This window comes from Lolium perenne, chromosome 4 (genome assembly GCF_019359855.2).
Source record: "Lolium perenne isolate Kyuss_39 chromosome 4, Kyuss_2.0, whole genome shotgun sequence".
Lineage (NCBI taxonomy): Eukaryota > Viridiplantae > Streptophyta > Magnoliopsida > Poales > Poaceae > Lolium > Lolium perenne.
The window spans coordinates 29,911,560-29,938,242 of NC_067247.2; the positions used below are offsets into that span (position 1 = coordinate 29,911,560).

A 26,683-nucleotide genomic window follows, 5' to 3' on the forward strand; every position below is an offset into this window, starting at 1 on the left:
ACTTGCCTACCTAGGAGCCTCCACAGCGTTTTGGAGGTCTGAGCCGTCGGATCTGCTTATCTAATGGTCTACATCGACTGACTGATCCCGAAGCGTCGCTAGGTACCTTCTTACTTCGTTCGATCCCGTTAAATAGGCCAGCATTCGTTACTGGGCTTCTACTCCACAAAACGAGTTAGGTCGCACCAGGTTGGTCGGGCCGTGAATCGCTTATATGGGCATAGAGTTTCAGCCCTTTATAGTTCTCGTCCAGAATCCACGAAGCTTATCGCTAGCGGTAAAAAAAGAAGAGTAGCCCTCGTCAGTTCTTCTCGTTTCCTCTCTGTTCTGGTCACGCCGCCGTTCCCCGGACGACCACGCCGCCGGCGCCGGGGGATAGGCCACCTACCGATCGAAAACCAGCGAGGCGATTCATCCCCGAAGAAACAGTGAGGCAAAGGTGAGAACGCCTACGGCTTGCCGATTTCCTTCCATTTCGACCGGATTTAGAAGAGGCCGCCCACTTATTGGTTTCTTCTCCAGCGACGGCGCCGACAAAGTTTGGATGGCGGGAAGGCTGCGGAGTGGACTCCTTCCATACGGACCTAGGATTCTTCGATCCGCCGGTAGACCCGGCCCATCATCAGAGAAACGCCTCTCCTTCCGTTTGTGTGGGCGGCATCGTGATCACAGTGCGCGAACTGAAACCGTCAGCACCCTAATCACGGTGGTAATTTCGACCCACTTCTCCATGTAATTATCGTGATTAATCTAGGCGTTATTTTCAATTCTCTTCTCTCCGTGATAAATATGTGCGACATCCTAATTTTCATCAGATATGTTCGTTGCTTAGTGTTGCTTTTCTGCTTGCCCGTCCTCATTCTTCTCAGTAATTTCATCAAACGCCAACATTAGGTAGCAAATTGTCTTACTGTTGTTTGTTCAGGGATTGCCGTCCTCTTTCGTGTTGGATTTTAATTCAGGAACTGTTGATAGGGAGTGTCTGATCTTCATCTGCGACCATGGCTGCTGGATAGGTGCTCTCCTTTATGCAATTTTAGCTCCGTATCATTATTGTTTCCACACCCATTTTCATCATATTTATGTTAGGGGGTACTAATACCACTACAGAAAAGTACCATATGCCTCGCTATTTGTTGTTCTCCAGGAAGAATGGCAAGCTGAAGAAGCCTGATGCTATGGGATAGAAACGTACACAATGTTTGCACCTCCTCAGCAGAGTAGCAATGTGGAATCACCGTTTTCCACTTTGGTATACCGTTATGATCTGTAATGGTGTATAGAATACATGTATTTTAAGTATGTGTCCTCTATGTTGTATATGGTCTGTCCAGCCTAAACACTTACAATTCAGTGATTGTTGTCATCCAAGCAGACTAAGCTTTATTACACTCTCTCAGAAAAATAGAGGAGACCCTTAAATCTTCTAATGTTTTGGATCGACTGTTGATCAAGGTATTTACTGTTCCTACTCTGCATGACATGCCATAAATGGTGTTTTTGAGTAATAGTTTAACTGAATTAGTGACACATGCATTTGTTTTCAGAATTTATTTGAGATATGATTATATTGTTCTGGGATGCTGAATCCAATTGTTTAAATTATAACTGCTTCTTTCCAAGGCTATGTCTTTTTCATGCTGTCAATAATGGTTTGATACAAGGTATGCATCTTCGTGTATAAGGAACAGGGTAAAGCTTCACCACAGAAGGTGTTCCAGAATCAAGAGAGTAGGATTATTAATTATGGTGTTTCGAGGGAACTGCTTGGAAATATGTAATAAAAATCCAGGGACCTTCTTTATGACAATTGTGAATTGTAAACAAAACAAGGAAAAAGTATATTTTTTTTCTTTCTGATTTATCCCTGCTTTATAGTCGAAATGATGAAACATAATATCTTGTGTCAGTTATATTGCTACTTCATAGTATAAAAAGGTATTTTGTTGATGGGGCAAAGAGGTTTCAGGTTTAGTTGAACCACAAATATATACAATAAATGGTGTATGGAAGAAGCTGAAAGCGGAGATGCTTTTTCCCTTGTGTTATCTTTTTGGTCAGTAATACATCTGTTTGAGAGAACAAATGATTCTGAGAAATAAAAAGACTTGATTTCCATTCAAAGTTTCTTGCCTTACATGCTCCACTGTTTTGGTAGGTTTCCCAAATAAGGGTTGATATAACTATAGGAAATGTGGAGTACGTAGTTGGACTAATCTATAATTGTGCACTTTGTTTCTTTTTACGTTGAAAGACTAAGAATTTGTAGGTAGCTTTGGCTGATGGGACAGAGCTACACTCATTAGCTGTGTTCTCAGATTCTACTCGATCGTGAGGACGAGAGCACACATGGTGAGGATTACTCTAAATATCAACTGTTGAAGTTTTATTAGCTCTATTTTTGCATCAATGGCGCAGCAGCAGGAAAAATCAGCTGCACTGGTGGTGTGATAGGCAAACTGTTAGAAATAGGCAAAATTATGTATATGGCTTGCAAATTTTTGGATTTTAGAAGAAAATTATTAGTTGCGTGAGGTAGGAAAATTATATGCTTAGTTCAGTGCTCACTATCTACTGCTTCTAAGAACTAAAAAGTGTACCCACTACCACAAGTCAGAGACTCAATGCCATCACAGTCAAGATACTTAGTCCTTATTCGTATTGTAATATCTCGTTGTGGACTCACTTCTTGGACAACTAAGATCCTTCACGGTTTTTTTGAATTATATGATTTCAACCCTAAATGCACATGTGATGCAGATTTATTCAAGTGGGTACCTTGTGAAAGCACACGGCATGCCTGAGGCAACTACATTAAACTCTATATTAGCTCAAACTTTTTTTTTTTGTTACAGTTTGTACTATAAAGACTATTCTAAAAATTATTATCATTTTTTTCTCAAGACGGACGGGCGCAGCAAAGCGTGCATTCATGGTCTAGTAGACTCAAAATTTGCTCTAAAATATACTACTAGTACATTTTAGTTTTTGGTCAACAACAACACTGAAAACAAACTGATTTTGCTCTTTCTCTTGGAGGTTGCTATTTTCGATGTAGCTTGGATTGGTTGTTCACATACTCCCTCCTGCCCAAAATATGTTGCATATAGGCTTTGGTCAAAGTCAAACTTCGTAAAGTTTAATTATCCATATTAATAAAAATATAAACATATATAACAAAATAATAATATTCTTAGAACTGTTATGACATATAATTTCATATTATATGTATTTGACATGGTAGATCTTTGTATTATTATATATACTCTTGGTCAAAGTTTGCACAGTTTGACTTGCACAGAAAATTATGCACAACATAAAATGGACAGGAGGAAGTACTTAAATAGTACTAATAAATGCAACACTAATGTGCCTCTTTTTTTCTAGAATATAGAGTAAATTTGAACGGGGGAGTATTTGGAGATTGAACACTCCGCTACGCATATTTAGCTCGCTAGCGGCGCCATCTTTCGCGGGGAAATGGAGCAGCCATCTTGGATCTTTTGGCCCACAAGCCTCCGAAATCCCTATTTCTAACCCCAAACCATTCAACCCGTCGTCAACCACAAGACCATATCGACAGTTCCCACTCCTCCTCACACGACGTGTACATGTTGAAGAAGAAAAATTAACATCATAACGAGTAAGAGCTGATGTTGCAACAAAAAGGAAAAAAGTTTATCGCCTAGAAAGGAGAACTTGCTTCCAGTTTTTCGTGATGGTGAGCTACAATATGATGGTTCTTCTTATAAATCAGATGATGACCCAATGCAATATCCATCTACTTCATCTGAATTTAATTAATTACTACTTCTGCTATGATGTTGGCTCCTTAGTTGTTTACCTAGACTATGCAATTGGCTGTTGTTTTTCATGAATCTTAATTTTCCATCTAGTTTTGGACTATGGTTGTCGAATTGTTGGTGTTACTTATTAGACGGTGACAAATCTTTGTCTTTCATTATGATCCACACTTTATGAATTTGATTTGTTGATCATTGTGATCAGTAGTTCAGTACAATTTTTGAGCTGCTAAAATCCTTAGTACACATGCGATATTTTATTTTTTATATTTTTTGTTGAAACACTATTTTGTAAAATAGCACGCTATTAGCACATTATAACGTGCATATCGTATTTTAGAATGCCACAATATTTCACTTAGCGCGCTATTTTTTACGTTGTGTACAATAGGAGATGATTAGAGTAAAGAGTGGTGCTTAGAAAAAGTAAATCAAGATTTTTTGCGAAGCATGGATATTTATTATTTGTACATCAGAGGTGATTAGTATTCTTCTGGTATCTTATTTGCAATGTACACCAGTCCTAACCTAATGATTCTTTCACAACCGAATTCAGTCGCTCGTCTTCTTCGACGTGTCAACGGCGAGCACCCATCCATTGCGCTGATCGTCCTGGTGTCTGTAGCTCGAGGTCCATGGCAGCACGTGCATCTGGGTAAAGGGGAAGAAAAGGAACGCTCGGAACATTCACGCCGTGGGTCGAAGGGAATATGGAAATACCGGATATTCATATTCTGCTCTTGGTGTTACCATTTTTATAGGGATTGGTAGTTTGATACCACCAAACCCTGCCGATCGATCGACATATATACTGCGTACGTACTACACTACATACACCGCGCGCCGCCACATCTGGGATCATGAGCGGCGTCGACCTCTTCAGCACGCTGCCGGACCACGTCCTCCAGCACGTGCTCTCCTTCCTCCCGTCGCGCAACGCCGTCTCGTCCTCCGCGCTCTCCCGCCGCTGGCGCCACCAATGGAGATCCAGCCCCGCCCTCCGCGTCCCCGGCCCGGACGCCTCCACCTTCATCAACCGCTTCCTACTCCTCCGGGACGGCGTCTCGCCGCTGCGCACGCTCGAGATCGACGTCGGCCACTGCAGCAACGAGTACGACGACGACGACGTCGACATGTGGATCCGGCACGGCGCGCTGACGTGTCAGACGCTCGCTTTCGCCGCCAGCGCGGAGCAGCCTTCCGAGATGCTCAGGCTCACGCGCGGGCCGCTCGCCGCCCGGCACCTGACGACGCTGCGCCTCCGCTCCGTCAGAATCGACGGGGACTTCCTCGACCTCTCCCGCTGCCCGGCGCTGCTGCATCTCTGCCTCAGCAAATGCCTCCTCGACTGCAAGACCATCGCGTCGAGCTCGCTGCGGCGTCTCAGCCTCGCCGACTGTTCATTCGTTTCGTCCACCAAGACGAGCACCAGGATCGCCACGCCCAGCCTCCGCTGGCTGCACCTGGAGGGACCTCCTCGGTGCCTTCTCGAGAGCATGCCGTCGTTAACTGCGGCGACCGTGCTGCTTTTGTGGGGCAAAGAGGCTAAGGACTGCGGCAGCCGTAGCATGCTTCTTGATGCCCTGTCGGAGGCGACGACTTTGGAGCTCATGGCTTCGTCTTCCCGTGGACAGGTTTGTTTCTTGTTTTGCTTAAAGTTATAGGAGTATATCCTTATCCAGCCCAAGACTAATCTCATGCGACGGCTCAACAAGTATGTTGAATATGCTTTAAAAAAGAAGAAGCTCGTGTGCACTAGTAGAAAACGCACCGGTTGGTAAAGGCCTTTTTCACCGGTTGCACAACCGGTGCAAATCATCTCTCCTTTTAGTATCGGTTGTGCACGTGGCGGCTACCGAGCGTCCGGACGGAGAACCTTTAGCACCGGTTCGTAACACGAACTGTTGTTAAAGGTTTTTGCTGCGGCAGCGTTTTGGAGTGTTTTCTTGCCGCAGCAGGGAAGTGCACCGAAACGTTATCGCGGCAGTGTTTTGGCGCTATTTTTCTGCTGCGGCAGAGTCTGCACCCAGGGATTGCCATTTGAAATATGTTAATGCACACATACAACAAACCATTATATTACACAACATTGTTATAAATATAGAGATCGAAGTGACCTCTTTCATCATGCTTTGCCATACATATTATAATGATAGGTACATGTTCATGCATATGTACAATATAATTTCTATGGATCATCATTATCCATAATAAACAAGCACACAACCCTTATACCTTCCACTAAGAAAAAACAGAGAGGGCTGGCTAGGGCGAGCTGAATTTATAGGCAAAGGTTTTGCGTCTGCTACGTGACTGACGTCAACCCTTTAGCATCAATTCGTGCCACGATTCGGTGCTAAATGTCCCTCACGAACCGGTGCTAAAATTCTACAAGTCCCCTGCGGCGTTCTAACCGCACGAACCGGTGCTAATGCACCCTTTAGTTTGAGTTCGTAGCACAAGCGATGCTAATACTCTTTGAAGTTAAAAATATAAGCCTTGGTCTCTACTAGTGGTGGTGAATATGTGTACAATATGAACATTGCTTTTGTCCTCTAGTAATATCTGAATTACTCTTTAATTACTACTACCTCCATTCTAATATAAGTGTCCCATTTTTATCTAGATACATTCGCATCTAGACTTGTTTTAGATGTAAATATATTTGTATCTAGAAAAAATGAGATTTTTTTTTGGACAGAGGGAGTACCTGTCTTCTGAAATTACGAGAAACACAACCTATTTCCGTTCTTAGGCAGGACAGCATGATTTTTGTCCTTATTTTTTATTTTTTGTACTACTCTCTTTGATCCAAATTAATTGATTCAACTTTATCTATCAAGATAAAGTTAAGTCAACTAATATGAACTAGAGGAAGTACTATGAAATATTGTGATTCGCTGTTTTTTTTCGGGCCAATGGAGATTTCCTTGAATCAAAACATCACACCAAGATGATACAAACCGTAAAGTGTTCTACACCCTGTCTTTACATAAGAATAGCGTAAAAGAAGATTCGTGTCTGATAATACTATATTTAACGTAGTTTATCTCGATTGGACAAATGGACAAATGGTAGACGTGCGTGTATTTTCGCTAGTTACACCATAGACATGGTACGTGAGCGGTGTATTTGCCGATCTGATTATCACTAGGGAATGTTGATTTTTAAATGATTTGTTAAAATAGCACAGACTTTATTTGAAAAAGGGTGTCCTTCTGTTATGTATTCCACTTAATTACATAATGCCTTTTGGTATATACCCAAAGAAAAATTGAACTGTACATTATTCATTTGTATAGAATTTGTACATTTTGAATCATTTGTATAAAAATTGCACTGCACCATGGGACCACAGTTAATTGGACTTCAGAAATAGGAAACCTTTTAAAAAAGGTTCTATACAGTTTCCTGAAAAAGTGGAAACAAATATGCAAATACAGCTCTAAAATCTAGGAATTTTAGAAGGAATTTGTCTGAAAGGTGATAAATTTCATAAGCCCCCTGGAGACGTTGAAAATTTGAGAAAGTAACAACCATCCATGGGTATTCATGATTTTAATTTTCTCAATTCTTCAAATTTTATGGATTGGTTCAAACAATTTTTTACCTTTTACTATCTATATGGAGTTGTTGTAATTACAAAAATTAATGCTGAAAGGACACGGATGTCGCCTAGAGGGGGGGGGGTGAATAGGCGATTTAAAACTTTTACGAGATGGGCTTAACAAATGCGGAATAAAACTAGCGTTTACTTTGTCAAGCCCAAAGCATATATACTATGGTTCACCTATGTGCACCAACAACTTATTCTAAGCAAGAGTTCACCTATGTGCACCAACAACTTATGCTAAGCAATACAAGCAAGTATGTGATAGCAAGATATATATAACTTCAAGCACGATGGCTATCACAAGGTAAGGTGCATAAGTAAAGAGCTCGGGTATAGAGATAACCGAGGCACGCGGGAGACGATGATTTATCCCGGAGTTCACACTCTTGCGAGTGCTAATCTCCGGTGGAGAGGTGCGGTTGCTTAGTGCTCCCGAACGCCACAAGAGGCTCACCTTGAGGTGTGGTTGCTCGATGCACACCAACGCCACAAAGGCCTCACCCCAAGATGCGGTACTCACACCACACACCGAACGCCACGAAGGCGCCTCACCTAAATCTCCGGTGACCCTCGCCACAAAGGCCTAGGTCACGGTTCCACTAAGGGATTTCCTTCGAGGCGGAAACCGGGCCTTACACAAAGATTGGGGCACACATCCACAACTTAATTGGAGGCTCCCAACAAATCGCCACAAAGGCCTAGAATCCGTCTAGGGTTCCAAGAACCCAAGAGTAACAACTTCCTTGCTTTCACCTCCACGAATCACCGTGGAGAACTCAAACCGATGCACCAAATGCAATGGCAAGAACACCACAAAGATGCTCAAGTCCTTCTCTCTCAAATTCCAACAAAGCTACAAAAGCTATTGGGGGAATAAGAGAGGAAGAACAAAGGAATTCACAAAGAACACCAAGATCAAGATCTAGAGAGTTCCACTCACAAAGAGATGGATTTGATTGGTAGAAATGTAGATCTAGATCTCCTCTCTCTTTTCCCTCAAATGGGGGCAAGAATCATGGAGGGATTGAGAGATAGAGCAAGCTTCTCTAGTTCAACAATGGAGGAGAGAGAGAGTGAGAGAAGCACAGCCCAAGGAGGAAGAAGGGGGGTATTTATACCCCCCAAGAAAATCGAGCCGTTTGGGCAAAAACAGGGCCGGATATTCCGGCCCAAGTTGGGGCCGGATTATCCGGGGGCCGGAGCCCCCGGATAATCCGGCCTCAGGGACAAAACCTGGACAAAATCCGGCCAAAAATCCGGCCCCTATCCAGAGCTGCTTTTCTTCCGGTCCTTAGACGATTTCGGGGGGGCCGGATATTTCCGAAATATCCGGCCCGGATAATCCGGCCCGGATATTTCCAAAATATCCGGCCTAAGAAAACTGCAGAAACACCAAAACTAAAACGGGCATAACTTTTGCATCCGGACTCCGATTTCGATGATCTTGGGCTCGTTGAAATCACAACAATGAGCTCTACAACAATATGCATAGAAACATCATAGTCCAGCAAAGGAGGATAGAAACAAATGAAGAAAGGTTTGACCTATCTCAAAAAGACATACCGGTAAAACCTCCAATCTTGAAAATGCAACAAGTTGCCCATGGAAAAACCATTCTCAATGAACTAGAGCTTGTCATGAGAATAAGCACAAGCTCTAAAACATCACATGGATAAGATCCAAATAAAACCAAGAAAGATGATGAACCAAACTCGAAAACGCAACAAGTGATCTATGCGAAATCCGTTTTCGATGAACTAGAGCTTGTCATGAGAATAAGCACAAGCTCTAAAACATCACATGGATAAGGTCCAAATAACAACCAAGAAAGATGATGAACCAAACTCGAAAACGCAACAAGTGATCTATGCGAAATCCGTTTTCGATGAACTAGAGCTTGTCATGAGAATAAGCACAAGCTCTAAAACATCACATGGATAAGGTCCAAATAACAACCAAGAAAGATGATGCAAGGATGCAAAGGTTTGAGCTCTCTCCGAACGATACGATCGAGTTACTCACTCGAGAGCCCTCTTGATAGTACGGCAACTAAACTATAAACCGGTCTCCAACTACACTATGAGACCGGTGAGAAACAAACCCTATCAAGAGCAAACCTTATACTTGCGCATTCCACTTGAGCTCGATGACGACGATCTTGACCTCAACAAGATGGAACGCCTTTCTTGCTTGTGCTTGCTTGACGAAGTCTTGTGGATTGCTCCCCCATAATCCACCATGGGAGAGCTTCTTCTTCGGCGCATCTTCACATATCCATGATCACCATATGGATGGCAAGACTCAAGCAAAGGATCTCTTCGAGATGGCTCATCTTGAACTTGCACTTCATTTCTTCATTCTTCATCATGTTGATGTCTTGAAGTAGCTTGAGGGCTCACTTCATCTTCATCTTCAAGACATACTTGACACTTGATATCCTTCATCAATTTCTTCTTATTGCAACCTTGAAGCCAACACGGCAACTAAACTATAAACCGGTCTCCAACTACACTATGAGACCGGTGAGAAACAAACCCTATCAAGAGCAAACCTTATACTTGCGCATTCCACTTGAGCTCGATGACGACGATCTTGACCTCAACAAGATGGAACGCCTTTCTTGCTTGTGCTTGCTTGACGAAGTCTTGTGGATTGCTCCCCCATAATCCACCATGGGAGAGCTTCTTCTTCGGCGCATCTTCACATATCCATGATCACCATATGGATGGCAAGACTCAAGCAAAGGATCTCTTCGAGATGGCTCATCTTGAACTTGCACTTCATTTCTTCATTCTTCATCATGTTGATGTCTTGAAGTAGCTTGAGGGCTCACTTCATCTTCATCTTCAAGACATACTTGACACTTGATATCCTTCATCAATTTCTTCTTATTGCAACCTTGAAGCCAACATATGGTTCAAGAATTGCCTATGGACAACTCCTACAAATATAACTCAATGCAAACATTAGTCCATAGGGATTGTCATTAATTACCAAAACCACACATGGGGGCTCCATGCACTTTCAATCTCCCCCATTTTGGTAATTGATGACAATCTCTTTGAGAGGGTTTATATAAGGAATTTAAGTAACAAATAAGTTGAATATATAGAGCAAACTCCCCCATAATATATGCATGTGTGAATGATCTTGACTTTCATTGCATATATTGGCATTCAAAGCCTAGTGGAGTTTCCTCTAAATATTCAACTATGCAAAGCAACAAGATGCAATGCAATAAAGGCACATGCTTAAGCACAAAGCAAAGACATAACCAAATTCCCTTAAACCCTCCAAACTTCTCCCCCATTGGCACCAATTGCCGAAATGGGTGAAAAATTTAAAAGGCTAATATAGTGAGAGTTCCTCCATAGCGTGTGCATTTCTCATAATTTGAGTGGAATCAAATGCACATATCCAATGGCGAATATTCGGAAGGAATCACACTATAGATAGGATCAAAGATTGCAAAAAGATAACAAAGTCAAGAAGCTTCAACAAATGAAGCAAGCAACCAAATGAGTCACAAAGAGGATACCAAAAGAAAGATAGATATTATGATAAGATCAAGAAGATTGCTCTAAATAATATGAGGAAGCTCCCCAAGGTTTGTGCACAAAACTAGACAATTTGCATTGGAGTATAAAGTGCACAAACATGGAATCATCACTCCCATAATATCATTCAAAAACAAAAGATACCAAGTGAATCAAACTCTAATGATCACCACAAGATAGTGCTCTAAATCAAATGAGGAAGCTCCCCAAGGTACATGCATAAATTAAAATGTTGTATTTGAATACAATATGCATAACATGGAATCCTCACTCCCTCATTACCATTTAAAACACAAACATTTGGAATAGATCATAGATAGAGAAATAAGCTTAACACTTGCAACAAACAAATAGTTGAGCAAAAAGTAAGAGGCACCATAATAAAAGGCTCAACCAAGAAGATATGTGAAAGGCATGATAAAGCATATTATAAGACTATTATATGGATGAGCAAAAAGCATCATCATAGTCTTCAATGAATTATATTTCTTAGCATGACCAATCAACATGCAACAAATAAAAAAGATATCAAATGGAGATGTATCATCTCTTATGTGTATAAGTTTCTCTAAGTGGACAATATCACAAAGATATTTATCCACAAAGAAACATGCACACACCAAATAGATACACAAGAAAAATAGCATGATATCCAAGACGAAGTCATGCAATATACCAATAAGATTTTTGCTTAATAGCATGGCCAAAGGCTCAATATTATCTTATTGTACATTCATGAACTTCAACCACAAACAACTAAAATACATCACAAATATCAACAAGGGATAGAAGATAGTTGGGATGCATTTGAGAAAGGCAACAAGTATCACAAACGGGGATACCAAAAGAAGTAACTAAATTTGCACTTTCATCTATATTGCACATGTGAGAGCCTTGAGGAATTGATATGCAACAAAATTGCTAGATAGGCATAGTTGGGATGGATGAATCATGAGCATGATTTAAAATACTTCCCAACACATGCACTCATCTCAAATTACTCACATTCACAATAAAGAGGTTTCATTAAGACTTTTGCAAGAAGCACAACATTTGCAAATCAAGAGATTCATGCCAAGATGCAACCATAAGGTTGGATACAAGAAAAGTATGCATGAGAAGATACTTGTTACCAAGATAGCATTGGTGTGGATGTAGTAGATATGTGTTCGTTGATCATCCTAGCTTGCCTCACGTTACCATTGAGTCACCACTTCTTTCCAAGAGTGAGACAAGCATTCAATGCATATCCATTGTACCTAACACAAAGGTAAGTACAAAATGGTCCCCAAACTAATTGGGTCCGAAGTAGTTAGACACACTACAACATATAGGACAAACTCCACAATTCTATGTGCATATAGATATGAAATTGAATTTCATGCACATCTTAGCCAAATTAGGATTTGATGGAGTTTACCCTATATATTGGATCAAAGAAAGTGACACATGCCATAAGATATACATATATTAAATATGCATGCACAATACTTTCAAGAACCAAAGGAAGATACAATTTGGACAAAACACCAAATAAACCAAGAGACAATGGTTGTCCAAATTATATCAAAGAATCAAATCAACACAAGATTGACTCCAAAGACTTATCTCATTATAAGAAGCTAATTAAACCTAAGCACAAAGGAATGAGATAACCAAATCCCAAGAGAGCAAGGTTCCAACAAATAAACCAAACCCTCGACACTTTTTATGATGGCACACAGTACCAAAAAGAAAATTTATGACTCCCAAAACCAAATTTTTGATAAAGATCAAGAGAAGTTTATATAACAAATATAGGAGAGCTCCCCCAAGATTAGTGCATTATCTAGGATTTAGAATATGGATACAAAATGCACACAACTAGGATCATCACACTACCTATATCTAAAAAAAAGCTAAGAAAGTTTGAATAGAAAAAAGAACACATGGGAGTCAAAGCACAACAAATTCATGGCAATAAATAAGGCAATTTAAACACAAGATCCATAAGATGCAAGGAAGACACATGGGAGTCAAAGCACAACAAATTCATGGCAATAAATAAGGCAATTTAAACACAAGAGCCAATGTAGATATGATCAATAAATATCTACCTCATAATTGATTACCAATTGTCCTAGGACAAGAGGTATTAGGAAATATTTCCCGGTGGTAGTTTGTAAGTATACATAAGATCATATTTACAACGAACAAAGCATATGGTAAAAGATAAGAGTTAACCATCATGCAAAGAAAGTTTCTTGATAGCTTCATTTAGTCATACCAACATGCAAGGCAATTAATAGTATTCATACCAACATGCAAAGCAATTAATAGTATTCATACCAACATGCAAAGCAATTAATAGTATTCATACCAACATGCAAAGCAATTAATAGTATGACTTGAAGCACATGGTTTTCCAAAAATGTATTGAGGGACACGTTGTGAAAAACCATGCCAAGAAAAACTTACACAAATAAGATCCACAAAGATATTAGCAATGAAGCCATTTAAGCAAATTGGAGCTTGTTTGAGCAAACATGCCACATAGGAGAGAGATAATTTACGGTATCAATTCTATGTGACACAACCTCAAATGTTCACATTTTCTAGGCTTGTAATATGCACAAAGCTTATTACTCCCCCATAATGTGATAAGGAATTTATTTTCACAAGAGGCAAAAAGATCCAAGTAGAGATATTAATGGACATTAGAATTTGAATTTCTCATGAAGATGACATACCACATAGCGACTAGATAATCTTGCAATATCAATTCTAAGTGACATTCCTCATGTACACACATTGTTTAGGATCATGAAATTCCCAAAGGAATATCACTCCCCCAAAATGGGATTGTCCATTAATCGCTCATAAGAGCCATATAAGATACACCAAGATGCAAAGAGGCTCCAACACAAACACAAATACATGGTGTGCAACCCAACATTCATAGACTTGATTTCTCAAGCAAAACTATTAGGAAGCACAACATATACAAACACATGTTAGGAACAAAACTAACACATGCAAAGGGGCGAGTAACTTTCAATATAAATGAGTTGAGAACATGTTACCGCAAGGAGGAACATTGGATATATGATTGTAGCAAGATAATCAAAAGACTTGGCTTGATATAATATAAATGATGAAGATCCCTTAATTCTTCATGATGTAGCCAAGTCTCCAATGCCCTCCAAAAAGTACCTATTGATCAAGTTTTGGATTGTTGGTCCCCAACTAAGTTGGGTCCTAAGAGGTTAGTCACAATAGGCTTGGCAACCCAAATGGTTCTTTTCTTGACACCACTTTGAGCACCAACATATTTGGCAAACACATTGCCACCCTCATCCTTACAAAGAGAATAAACATCATCAATGGAGATAGAGTTGGATGAGGTACCAATAGTGCAAAAAGAGGAGATGTGGCCCTTCTCACGGCATATGTAGCAAGTTCTTTTCTTCTCCTTCTTCTCACTAGATTTCTCCACAATGGGAGCATTGGCTTGATTCTTCTTGGGAAGTGGAATTTCTTCAACTTGAGGTTGAATATGAGTTTGAGCTTGAGGCCGCTTCCCTTTTTGCTTCTTCTTCAAAGGGCAAGATCTAACATGGTGCCCTTCAATTTTGCACTTGAAGCAAACAATCTTGGCCGGGTCTTTGACTTGTACTTGGCCCTTCTTGTTGTTGTTGTTCTTGGACTTGTTCTTGTTGTTGGATTTGAATCCAAGTCCACTCTTGTCATTGGGGGATTGTTGCACACTTAACATCGTGTCAAGTTTGCATTTCCCTTCATGACTCTTTACCAAGTCGGTCTTCAAAGAAGTGACTTGGGCCTTGAGCTCTTTGATTTCCTCTACATGGTTAGTAACAACACAAGTACTAGAGGAAGTAGAACCTTCATTGTTAGAGCAACAAGGCAAGGAAGATAATTCATCACAAGATTTAGCAATACTATGAGTGGATGAATTACTAGGACTAGCACATGGCAATATAGCATTTTGGGTAGTAGTGCTAGTATCCACATGAGGCTCACAAGGTGTTGCCTTCGATATGATAGTCTCATGAGCTAACTTTAGCCTATCATGGGAGGCTAGAAGATCCTCATGGGAGCTAGAAAGCTTTCCATGATTTTCTTCCAATTTCCCATAATTGCTAGTTAGCAATTCAAGTTGAGCCCTTAGCTCAACATTCTCCTTCAAGATAGATGCTTCACAAGAAGTAGAGTTAGTAGCACAAGCATCATCACAAGACATATTAAGAAGAGAAGGTAACATAGCATGCTCTTTTAAATATGAAGCTTGTAGTTGCTCATATGACTTGGTGAGGATAGAGTGTTCGCTCTCCAAGGCCTTGTGGGCCTTGTCTAGATCATCTAGATCCTTAACAAGTTTATCATGGCCAACACCAACTTTGAACTTTTCATTTTTAAGCAATTTTAATTTAGCTTTAGCATGGTCTCTTTCTTTAGTGAGTTTAGCAAATATTTCATTTTGAGACACCTCAAGGGTTTGAAGTTGCTCCTCAAGAGAGGCTACGGTCTCTTGTTCTTCTTCAAGATCATTCTTTAAAGATGCTACATCATCGGCATACTCTCGTTCAAGAGCACCCTTTTATCAATGGTGTTCTCATGCATCCAAATAAGTTTTTGGCTCTCAATAGCGGTAGTCAAGATTTCAAAGAAGTGAGAGCTAGCAATTTTATCTTTGTAAAGAACCTTGAATACACTCTCACCTTTATCGCGTAGAGAGACAACCCAATCCTCTTCTTCATATTCATCCTCATTCTTATCACCACGAGACATATTAGGTTCCATGGTAGGAGGTACCGTGGAACCCTTGGCCATAAGGCATATATGAGGACCGTGAAATAAAGATGAGGAGTTACTTGAGGCTCCTTTCAAGATCTTGTCTTGACCAATAGAATCTTTGGTTTCCTCTACATTGTTAGACACACAACAACTAGAGGAAATAGAATCATTTTTATCATGGCCACAAGACAATGCAAGCATATCATCATTAGATTTTTTCAAGCAACTTACACATGATATGCAAGGACTATCAACACAAGCATGTAAATCATTTCTAGTGCTAGATGTGTTTAAGTCCAAAGATGAACCATTGCAATGAGATATAGATGAAGGATCATCAATAGTAAGCTCAATACCAACATTGCAATTTCCATCACCACTCACCATATCATTACCTTGTGTCTTGAAACACTTTGGTGAAGTGGATGAAGATGAGAACTCATCACGGCCGGAAGTGGAAGCAATACAATCATCCTCAATGATATTGGACACATCATATTTATCTCGAAGCTTTGTCCATAATTCATGAGCGCTCCCAAAAGGCATGATTGAAGAAGTAACTACATTGCTCACAACAATGGAAAACACATGAGAAGTAAGAGCATCGAGACAAGAGTTTTTCTTCTCCTCATAAGATAAATTTTGGGGATCCTTAGGAGAAGAAAAACCCATGTCAAGAAATCGCTCCATGTTCGGGGAAATACCCCGCAAAATATTAAGCACATAAATTTTCCATAGATCATAATTTGTGCCATCAAATATAAACAAGTTATTGTGATCTAATCCCCTAACCGACATCTTTACTCTCAAGGCGGTGAAGCCTAAGAATGAGAGACCTTGCTCGATACCAATTGAAAGGACACGGATGTCGCCTAGAGGGGGGTGAATAGGCGATTTAAAACTTTTACGAGATGGGCTTAACAAATGCGGAATAAAACTAGCGTTTACTTTGTCAAGCCCAAAGCATATATACTATGGTTCACCTATGTGCACCAACAACTTATTCTAAGCAAGAGTTCACCTATGTGCACCAACAACTTATGCTAAGCAATACAAGCAAGTATGTGATAGCAAGATATATATAACTTCAAGCACGATGGCTATCACAAGGTAAGGTGCATAAGTAAAGAGCTCGGGTATAGAGATAACCGAGGCACGCGGGAGACGATGATTTATCCCGGAGTTCACACTCTTGCGAGTGCTAATCTCCGGTGGAGAGGTGCGGTTGCTTAGTGCTCCCGAACGCCACAAGAGGCTCACCTTGAGGTGTGGTTGCTCGATGCACACCAACGCCACAAAGGCCTCACCCCAAGATGCGGTACTCACACCACACACCGAACGCCACGAAGGCGCCTCACCTAAATCTCCGGTGACCCTCGCCACAAAGGCCTAGGTCACGGTTCCACTAAGGGATTTCCTTCGAGGCGGAAACCGGGCCTTACACAAAGATTGGGGCACACATCCACAACTTAATTGGAGGCTCCCAACAAATCGCCACAAAGGCCTAGAATCCGTCTAGGGTTCCAAGAACCCAAGAGTAACAACTTCCTTGCTTTCACCTCCACGAATCACCGTGGAGAACTCAAACCGATGCACCAAATGCAATGGCAAGAACACCACAAAGATGCTCAAGTCCTTCTCTCTCAAATTCCAACAAAGCTACAAAAGCTATTGGGGGAATAAGAGAGGAAGAACAAAGGAATTCACAAAGAACACCAAGATCAAGATCTAGAGAGTTCCACTCACAAAGAGATGGATTTGATTGGTAGAAATGTAGATCTAGATCTCCTCTCTTTTCCCTCAAATGGGGGCAAGAATCATGGAGGGATTGAGAGATAGAGCAAGCTTCTCTAGTTCAACAATGGAGGAGAGAGAGAGTGAGAGAAGCACAGCCCAAGGAGGAAGAAGGGGGTATTTATACCCCCAAGAAAATCGAGCCGTTTGGGCAAAAACAGGGCCGGATATTCCGGCCCAAGTTGGGGCCGGATTATCCGGGGCCGGATAATCCGGCCTCGTGGACAAAACCTGGACAAAATCCGGCCAAAAATCCGGCCCCTATCCAGAGCTGCTTTTCTTCCGGTCCTTAGACGATTTGGGGCCGGATACTTCCGAAATATCCGGCCCGGATAATCCGGCCCGGATATTTCCAAAATATCCGGCCTAAGAAAACTGCAGAAACACCAAAACTAAAACGAGCATAACTTTTGCATCCGGACTCCGATTTCGATGATCTTGGGCTCGTTGAAATCACAACAATGAGCTCTACAACAATATGCATAGAAACATCATAGTCCAGCAAAGGAGGATAGAAACAAATGAAGAAAGGTTTGACCTATCTCAAAAAGACATACCCAGTAAAACCTCCAATCTTGAAAATGCAACAAGTTGCCCATGGAAAAACCATTCTCAATGAACTAGAGCTTGTCATGAGAATAAGCACAAGCTCTAAAACATCACATGGATAAGATCCAAATAAAACCAAGAAAGATGATGAACCAAACTCGAAAACGCAACAAGTGATCTATGCGAAATCCGTTTTCGATGAACTAGAGCTTGTCATGAGAATAAGCACAAGCTCTAAAACATCACATGGATAAGGTCCAAATAACAACCAAGAAAGATGATGAACCAAACTCGAAAACGCAACAAGTGATCTATGCGAAATCCGTTTTCGATGAACTAGAGCTTGTCATGAGAATAAGCACAAGCTCTAAAACATCACATGGATAAGGTCCAAATAACAACCAAGAAAGATGATGCAAGGATGCAAAGGTTTGAGCTCTCTCCGAACGATACGATCGAGTTACTCACTCGAGAGCCCTCTTGATAGTACGGCAACTAAACTATAAACCGGTCTCCAACTACACTATGAGACCGGTGAGAAACAAACCCTATCAAGAGCAAACCTTATACTTGCGCATTCCACTTGAGCTCGATGACGACGATCTTGACCTCAACAAGATGGAACGCCTTTCTTGCTTGTGCTTGCTTGACGAAGTCTTGTGGATTGCTCCCCCATAATCCACCATGGGAGAGCTTCTTCTTCGGCGCATCTTCACATATCCATGATCACCATATGGATGGCAAGACTCAAGCAAAGGATCTCTTCGAGATGGCTCATCTTGAACTTGCACTTCATTTCTTCATTCTTCATCATGTTGATGTCTTGAAGTAGCTTGAGGGCTCACTTCATCTTCATCTTCAAGACATACTTGACACTTGATATCCTTCATCAATTTCTTCTTATTGCAACCTTGAAGCCAACATATGGTTCAAGAATTGCCTATGGACAACTCCTACAAATATAACTCAATGCAAACATTAGTCCATAGGGATTGTCATTAATTACCAAAACCACACATGGGGGCTCCATGCACTTTCAAATGCAGTATTATTTTATTCCACATAATCTTCTGTAAACCTTATACAATCTGTGTCTACTCGCTTATCACTTTTCTGAAACCAATGCCATGGCATCGGCCATACCATATTGACAAAATTGTCTTTGTTTTAAGTATAGGAACCAATGTCTTTTCTCGATTGCATAACATACTTAACATCAATACATTTCCGCATATACTCTATCAGTATTTATTGTGATGTGTCTAGGCTATTTTGCAAAGGGATTTGAAATGGTGTCCTACATTTAGCAAGCTGAAGACTCTGGTGCTTAATGACTGGTGCATATATGACGACAAAAGTGAGCTTGCGTGTCTTCTTTGGCACTCACCAGTTCTTGAGAAGCTCACTTTTGAATTTTCCAAGGTACGTAATATGTTCATAAATATATATTCAGATGGATAGATAGTTTTATTGTCATATTTCTGTTTTACAATGTTAACATATGTATCACTTCTATTTTTATATGTAGAAACCATCGTATGAGTTGAAAACAAAAGGAAGCTATGATACAGTTACATCTGAGCAGAAAACGTTTGAGCGCCTTGAGACCGTAGAAATTAAGTGTCAAGAAGTCGGTAGAAGGGTTTTCAAGGTCTTGAGGGTGTTAAGTGCATGTGGAGTACCTCTCGCCAAAATCAGCATCCAAGGAAGCTGCTCACAATCTGAACGTAAGCCAGTCTATGTGAACTTCTATTCCAAATATTCATGTAATTAGTAATTACCGTTCAATAAATTCAGCAAGTCGTGCATGACCATGACGTCGATTTTTGGTTTCTATCGACAATCGGTAAGTCTGGCTACTTAGCTAACCGTGTTTTTTTCACTGTTTTTTCACAGGTTTTAATTTTGCCTGCACAAGTTTCAGCTTCATAGAGAGTTGATCATTTCAAATATCTGAACACTCTTGAATTTTTCTTTCTATCGTTCAGAAGTATACAGATCAAATATAAAGCTAGCACTTGCAGAGATGGATATCGAGATATATACATTGCCAACGGACTTTCCTGTATCGGATTTGATATTTTTATACCCATGTGATCTTAGTATTTGAATCCGATGCCTCAGAGATGCAATTCACATCTTTGTTTAATTTAAGACACGTGATTATCGACAAGTGAGATATGTTATGTAAGATGCAACTTGTCACTAATTAATCATGTTGGCAATGTTAATTATCCATTTTGTGGCGACTTAATCAACTTAGCTATAACCTGGTCCACGCGATGAAAAAAAAACCTGGTCAGATTATCTCCGCTAGGGGGGGATTTGTTAAGGCAGTTCGGCAAACTTACCTAGTCTGTGGGGCTTAACTACGAGATTTCCTCATTGATACCACAACATCTGACCGCCCTAGGTGTCGGCACAAGCAACAAACTCCCTTGCACGACGTGATGTTCCAACGATACCCCTTCACTTCTTTCGCTCCCCGCAATCTGCTGATGAGCTACGAAATGTAGATGGGAGTGTGCATAATGTACTCGTAGATGGGAGTGTGCATAATGTACGGAGTACGTAATTATGCTTGTACCAGTATTGCCGACTTGCAACGCTATTTTGTACACGTACAGTGAAGTTTATATATCCCTCTCAGGATCAGTTTTCAGTTCGTTGTAGCACCACAACCACGGCACCAACCGGTGCGCACACCCGCTGCGCCAGTCAGCCACTGTGAAGAGCTATCTTTGCCAAGACACATTTGCAATCAGGAAACCTGAGGCACAGACAATATATAGCAGCCACACACAATAGCACAGAGAAAAGAATTCAAATAAAACTTAAATGCAAACATCTATATCACCAGTCTACAATCACATTGTCATAACAGGTGCATGAAAGTTGCCCAGGAATATCAGCGGGTCTCTAACGTGACAGAGACAAACAATCCCGAGTTCATAAACAAGGTGCTTCCACAGTCCACAGGCCCTGGATACATGCGCCCAGCTCACATTTCGCAGCAGATCAAGTTCATGCAGCAGGGACCTCGGCCATTTGCTGTTCGACAAAAGCTTCCTGAACTGGGTTGTACTGGTAGTGCAGCTCCCCGACATCATCTCCTGAGAGCTTCTTCCATCCATCAGGGCCAACGTAGTAGACTAAAATCGAAATAAACTGGTGATGTCAGCCACAATACATACACTAAGGTGGGATCAGATGATAAAGAGGAATTTCATGTTTCAACTTTACTTTCATAAAAAGTTATATGAAGCACATAAGTCACGTAGTTTTGATCGATCAGGACCCACAAGCACCTAAACCCAAAACCAAAAGAAAGCAAAATCTCTACCTTGAGTAGGACCATAGGGATCTTATGTTTGTGGCAAAAGATTAAGCGGCCATGTCCTACAAGCCTATCACCGGGGCTTCAGCACTAATTGTTCATTATTCGCTCCGTTTGGAAAAAAAAAAGTGACTCAACTTTTTCTATATACATAGATGTATCTGAACATTGAAATGCGTCCAGATACATCCCTATCTAGAAAAATCTGAGTCACTTATTTTGGAATGGAGGTAGTACTTGATTAGATCATGGATGCAGCATAACCATATCAAAGATGATAACATGACCAAGGCTTCATGGTGTACAACTGAATTGACAACAGCACGCACAGATTATAGAGTTGAAGAACATTAAATGTTATTAAGTTGCTGTTATTGCTGAAGGGACAAAAAATGATTGGTCTTGTATGAGACTAGCCTGCATAAGTAGACAGTAATGCAGGAAAGTCTAAACCAGATAGAAATAGACTCAGAAAGAGAATGCATACCACTAACACAGCCACCACTTGCACCGTCACGGTGTGTTGCATGATAGATAGCCCGCCGAGCTAACTCAGCAGCTTCCTCAATTGGCATGTTGAATTTGTAACTGAAAGGTAAAGCACAAACATAAGGGCATGCAACTTCAAGTTAACATGAGCAGCAACAAAGCAGAGGTATAAAAAAACCTACCCCTCATCCAAGATACCATAAGCATATAGAGAACCAGAACCAACAGAGAACCGGGTTCCCTTGAGCCTTGCACCCTCACTATCAACATAGTACAAGCCCGGACCCTAGATCAAGAAAGAAATTGTTAAGCATAGACCTACCATACAGCTTAAGGAAACTAAATTTGTCAAAGGACTACTCACTGTTTCATCAAATCCAGCAATCATTGTACCGATTGAAAGACCCATCCCACGATATGAATAAAGGATATTGGCCAATGTCTTTGAAGAACCAGCAATAGAGATCCTTCGCTTGTTCGCGAGCTCATGGAGCCGGCACTGAAAAAAGAACCTCTTGTTAGTCCTACTATGCAAAGATGAAATGCAAGTAGAGAAGCGAATGATATTTTTACCTTGACACCCAAGTTTCTATGCCAAAATTGGCAATCAGCAGCCCCTCCAGCCATCGTCCCCAGCATGTAGGGATTGATCTCAATGATTTTCCTCACAGTTTGTGAAGCTGCAGAAAAAGAGACATGCGGTCATGTAAAACAGAAATACACCCTGCTAAGTGAGAATCCTTGCATGAAGCAAACGCCTCCCACAACAAATGATCTTTCGGAAAGTTTTTCAATGGCAACACACATGCAAGAGAAAGTTTAATAAGGATCAGGGCTTGCACAGAAATAGAGATTTTAGGATACTTGCTTGGATGTCTACGACTTGTATACTAACTTATATATACTACAAAATCCCAAAGCATTCTATTGTCCTTCTCCAAACCGCAGAGGGAGCAAATCATTGTGCACAAACATTGGACCTTCAATTAGCAGACTTGCAACCAACTGTATGTATCATCAGAAAGTGTTAGTGTATCATCAAATACTGATCAGCACTCTATCAACACTAGTTCCATTAAAGAGATAACTCCTTTAGTTCCTACAGAGAACTAGCATCCAAGGGTACGTTTGGTTCCCCAGCAAAAACAGTTATAGCCTCGCTCGGCTAGGGTAGGCGTTTGGTACCCGAATAAAAACTAGCTTTTGAGGGCCAGCTAGCTTCGTCGGGCCAGGATAGCCTCGCTCAGCTGGGAGAGCCGATTAGGCATGGCTGATTTGTATTAGATGGTTGATTTGTATTAATCAAGTTTTTTGTTTGAATATGTTGATTCTATGTTGTGTCACTCATCACAATGACTTGTAACCATGCTTTTTTTCGAAATTATGTTTTCTCCTTATGAGTGGAATGTCATTTGCATCTCAAGGTCATTATCCTGTCTAAACATTCTACAATTTTAATGACGCCACAGAGACATGGCAGGCAACAACGTGGTGTGGCACCCCCAAATTGTTGATGAACTGCTATGCTACTACAAAGAGAAGATTATGTCTGAGGGGAAACAAATTTTTTTCAAGGAGACAAATCACCAAGAGTGTGCAACACAAATCAATGAAAAGTTTCACAACATTCACACAGAGGCAAGTTTATCACGAGTTTCACAAGCTGAAAGCGCAGTGGAAGATTATATTAGAGGCAAAAAACTTGAGTGGTGCTAACTTTGATGATGTCAACAAGATGATATTATATGATGAGACTGAGGTTGTGTGGATGAAGAATGTGAGCACTATATCTATTCTATGTCAAATTATGTTACATTTCCTATGATGCCTATACGTACCAGCTTGCGTTAGTTTGTTGATTGCCCTTAAAAGCAAAGGTATCAATCCAAACGACTAGCCTCACTCTGGCTAAACCAAAGGTACAGGCATCGGCAAAGTCAGCTAAGCCGAGCTCCTAATCGATTGACACATAATCCAATCAGTACCTTTGCATTCGTAAGCAAAAAACACCAGCAGTATCAATAATCGCAAACGTCTCCTGATCGATTGACACATGAATCAAATCATGCGTGGAGATCTAAAATTTCCGACCCTAAATCAGGCACCAAACCCTAGCAGCGAAACGCGAGCGCAAGGAAGGAAGAGAAGACGGGGACGGGGCCGGGGCGCTCACATATGTACCCGCCCATGCTGGCACGGGAGTCGGCGGCGACGATGACGCCCTTGTCGAAGATGAAGGCGAGTGTGGTCGTTCCCTTCTTGTGGTTGAGCATCTCCTTGGTCGCCTTCTGGAACCCATCGAACTGTCACCGGAACACACACGAGCGCACAGATCAGAGGCTGGAGCGCGCCGGCCGAATCCGGCGGATCGCGGTAAAAAAAAAAGGGGGGGATCGAGGGATCGGGGTGGCTCACGTCGTTGCAGGTGGCGACCTCGGGAAACTCGAGGGAGGGCAGGTTGTCGGTGGCGAGGATCCCGCTGAACTCGTTGCCGGCGGCGGCGGCGAAGTGGTTGTCGAGGGCGGAGGTGTCCAGCCTCATCTTGTCGACGGCGTGGAGGTGGAGCAGCGGCGGAGGCGACGAACGGAGAGTGAGTCCTTTTCTTCTTCTACTAAGGCTCTGTTTCTTTCTTGCGGGCGGGTTAAGAAGAAGAGAAGAGGCCTTGCTGCCTGGGCTAGGAACCGGTTTATAAATGGGTTGGGCCCGTGTTGGACTTCGGCTCGGACAGTTTTTTTTCTGTAAGAGGAGACTTGTCAGCCCAGTTCGTCTCAGCCCATAACACCGAACCATCCTTCTATTTTTCCTCGATAAATTAACATTCACTCTTTTTCTAAAAAAAAAGAATTTAAAATTTTCTCTTCACTCGCTCCACGGAAACAATTATAACAGGTATTTCATGTCAGAAAAAAGGTTTTCAATCACAAAAAAATATCTCCCATACCCATTTCATAAGTTATCTCAATTTTATTTTCCTTTTTTGATACAACAAGCTACAATTTTGGTACGTGCAGCATATTTAAAAAATACATAATATCTATCCACACAAACTTATTTGGAACACACTTAAATTTCACATTAACCAGATTATCTCCCGGGAAACAATGAATGTTAATCCGTACACGAGTTTACATCCGAGAATTTGTTGTACCGGCACCCCACATGTTTTTCAGAGCTTCACATCATGAACCCAACACAGAACACTGTGTACAAACTATAGACGAGTGCTTCATCTATTCTCATAGAGAAGATTGCGGCCCGCCGCATCTCTTCCACCTTCTGACCGCCCTAGGTGTCCGCACAAGCAACACACTCCCATGCGCCACGTGATGGTCCAAGGATACCCCTTCACTTCTTTCGCTACTCCTTGAGCTCCCCGCAATCTGCTGATGAGATTGCACCTTAGCAAGTACAGGCCATGATGATGGAGGTGATGACGCTGAAGATTAAGAGTCCAAGGGAGCTGCTCAACAACGTCGGGACCCGGACTCGTTTTATGGGGTTTGAGCATGAGTCTCATCTACTACTTGTACATTTTTGGTGTTTCGATGCCAAAGGAAGAGAAGTGAGTATAGTTTACTAGGGATACTTGTTATTTTGTCGGGGTTCCGGGTTCACCGTATGTACAAATCTTACTACTTTATTCCGTCTTTATTGGTTTGTACCATCATTTGTTATTTTCATTCAAACCATTTGCTTTAAGCTTGTGTGTTGGACAAGTTTGTATTAAATCTATGTGATAATTGGATTTCTATCTATGTTGTGCTATGCTCGCTATATCCTTATATTTAGATATCCATGCTTATAACTTGTTTATGACATGTTCATTTCCTTGGGAGAGCTTCTCATATTCTATTTCGTGCACTTTGTGTTTAAAGGAAAATTCAACCAAGTGTATACATTATGCGAAGCTTACTTAATATATTACAAGGAAACAAGGCCTCTAAGCCTACTATAATATCTTTTGAAACTCTAACTCGGTTTTCATCGTTAACAAAAGAGGGGAGATTTGAAAGGTATTTTACCCTTATCCATTATTTTTGGCTAATGAAAACATAGCTATTGTGTGAACTGATGTTACCTCTAAGTGATCATACATGTTTTAATTCACAAATGATGATGGTACATGTTTTAATTCACAAATAATTCAGTGTCAGATTTCCTTGCTACGCATGGAGCTCACACAGTTGGTTGTTACGCGCGTCGAGGAGGCGACTCGCCCCCTTCGTGAGGAGGTGGCAAGCCTCAAGTTGTTGTTGGCACATGTTGGTGATTCGTTGGAGCCGACGGAGGCATGTTCTTCAGGTGGACATGAGCTCGTCACCGTGCAGGTTTCACTTTGCTTGCGCGCAGTTGACGTGTGTCTCTCCGTTCAGCACGCGGCCGTTGGGAACCCCAAGTGGAAGGTGTGATGCGTACAGCAGTAAGTTTCCCTCAGTAAGAAACCAAGGTTTATCGAACCAGTAGGAGCCAAGAAGCACGTTGAAGGTTGATGGCGGCGGAGTGTAGTGCGGTGCAACACCAGGGATTCCGGCGCCAACGTGGAACCTACACAACACAACCAAATTACTTTGCCCCAACGTGACAGTGAGGTTGTCAATCTCACCGGCTTGCTATAACAAAGGATTAGATGTATAGTGTGGATGATGATGTTTGCATAGAACAGTAGAACGAGTATTGCAGTAGATTGTATTCGATGTAAAAGAATGGACCGGGGTCCACATTTCACTAGAGGTGTGATACGTCTCCA

At 41.4% G+C, this 26,683-nt stretch overlaps 2 protein-coding genes and 1 long non-coding RNA gene across 8 annotated transcripts; 2 read left to right on the plus strand and 1 right to left on the minus strand.

The window, feature by feature from the left end:
* Positions 1-13: 13 nt before the first annotated feature.
* Positions 14-2,640, plus strand: LOC127292047 (uncharacterized). 6 transcript variants are annotated; one of them, XR_007844916.1, is made up of 3 exons: positions 14-439; positions 523-1,455; positions 1,686-2,640. It is a non-coding gene; the product is annotated as an uncharacterized lncRNA (long non-coding RNA). The 6 variants fall into 6 exon arrangements; XR_007844917.1 differs by having other exon boundaries at positions 1,692-2,640; XR_007844918.1 differs by having other exon boundaries at positions 523-1,016; positions 1,090-2,640.
* Positions 2,641-4,663: 2,023 nt separating this feature from the next.
* Positions 4,664-20,050, plus strand: LOC127346662 (F-box protein At5g03100-like). Its single transcript, XM_051372937.1, has 4 exons — positions 4,664-5,437; positions 19,377-19,532; positions 19,639-19,837; positions 20,007-20,050. The coding sequence occupies exons 1-4, from the start codon at positions 4,664-4,666 to the stop codon at positions 20,048-20,050; spliced, it is 1,173 nt and encodes a 390-aa protein (XP_051228897.1).
* Positions 20,051-20,922: 872 nt separating this feature from the next.
* Positions 20,923-24,566, minus strand: LOC127292048 (proteasome subunit beta type-5). The gene is made up of 7 exons (XM_051321398.2): positions 24,352-24,566; positions 24,110-24,239; positions 22,510-22,616; positions 22,301-22,435; positions 22,119-22,222; positions 21,935-22,035; positions 20,923-21,262 (listed from the first exon to the last, which is right to left on the minus strand). The coding sequence occupies exons 1-7, from the start codon at positions 24,475-24,477 to the stop codon at positions 21,135-21,137; spliced, it is 831 nt and encodes a 276-aa protein (XP_051177358.1). The 5' UTR covers positions 24,478-24,566; the 3' UTR covers positions 20,923-21,134.
* Between the last annotated feature and the right edge of the window lie 2,117 nt (positions 24,567-26,683).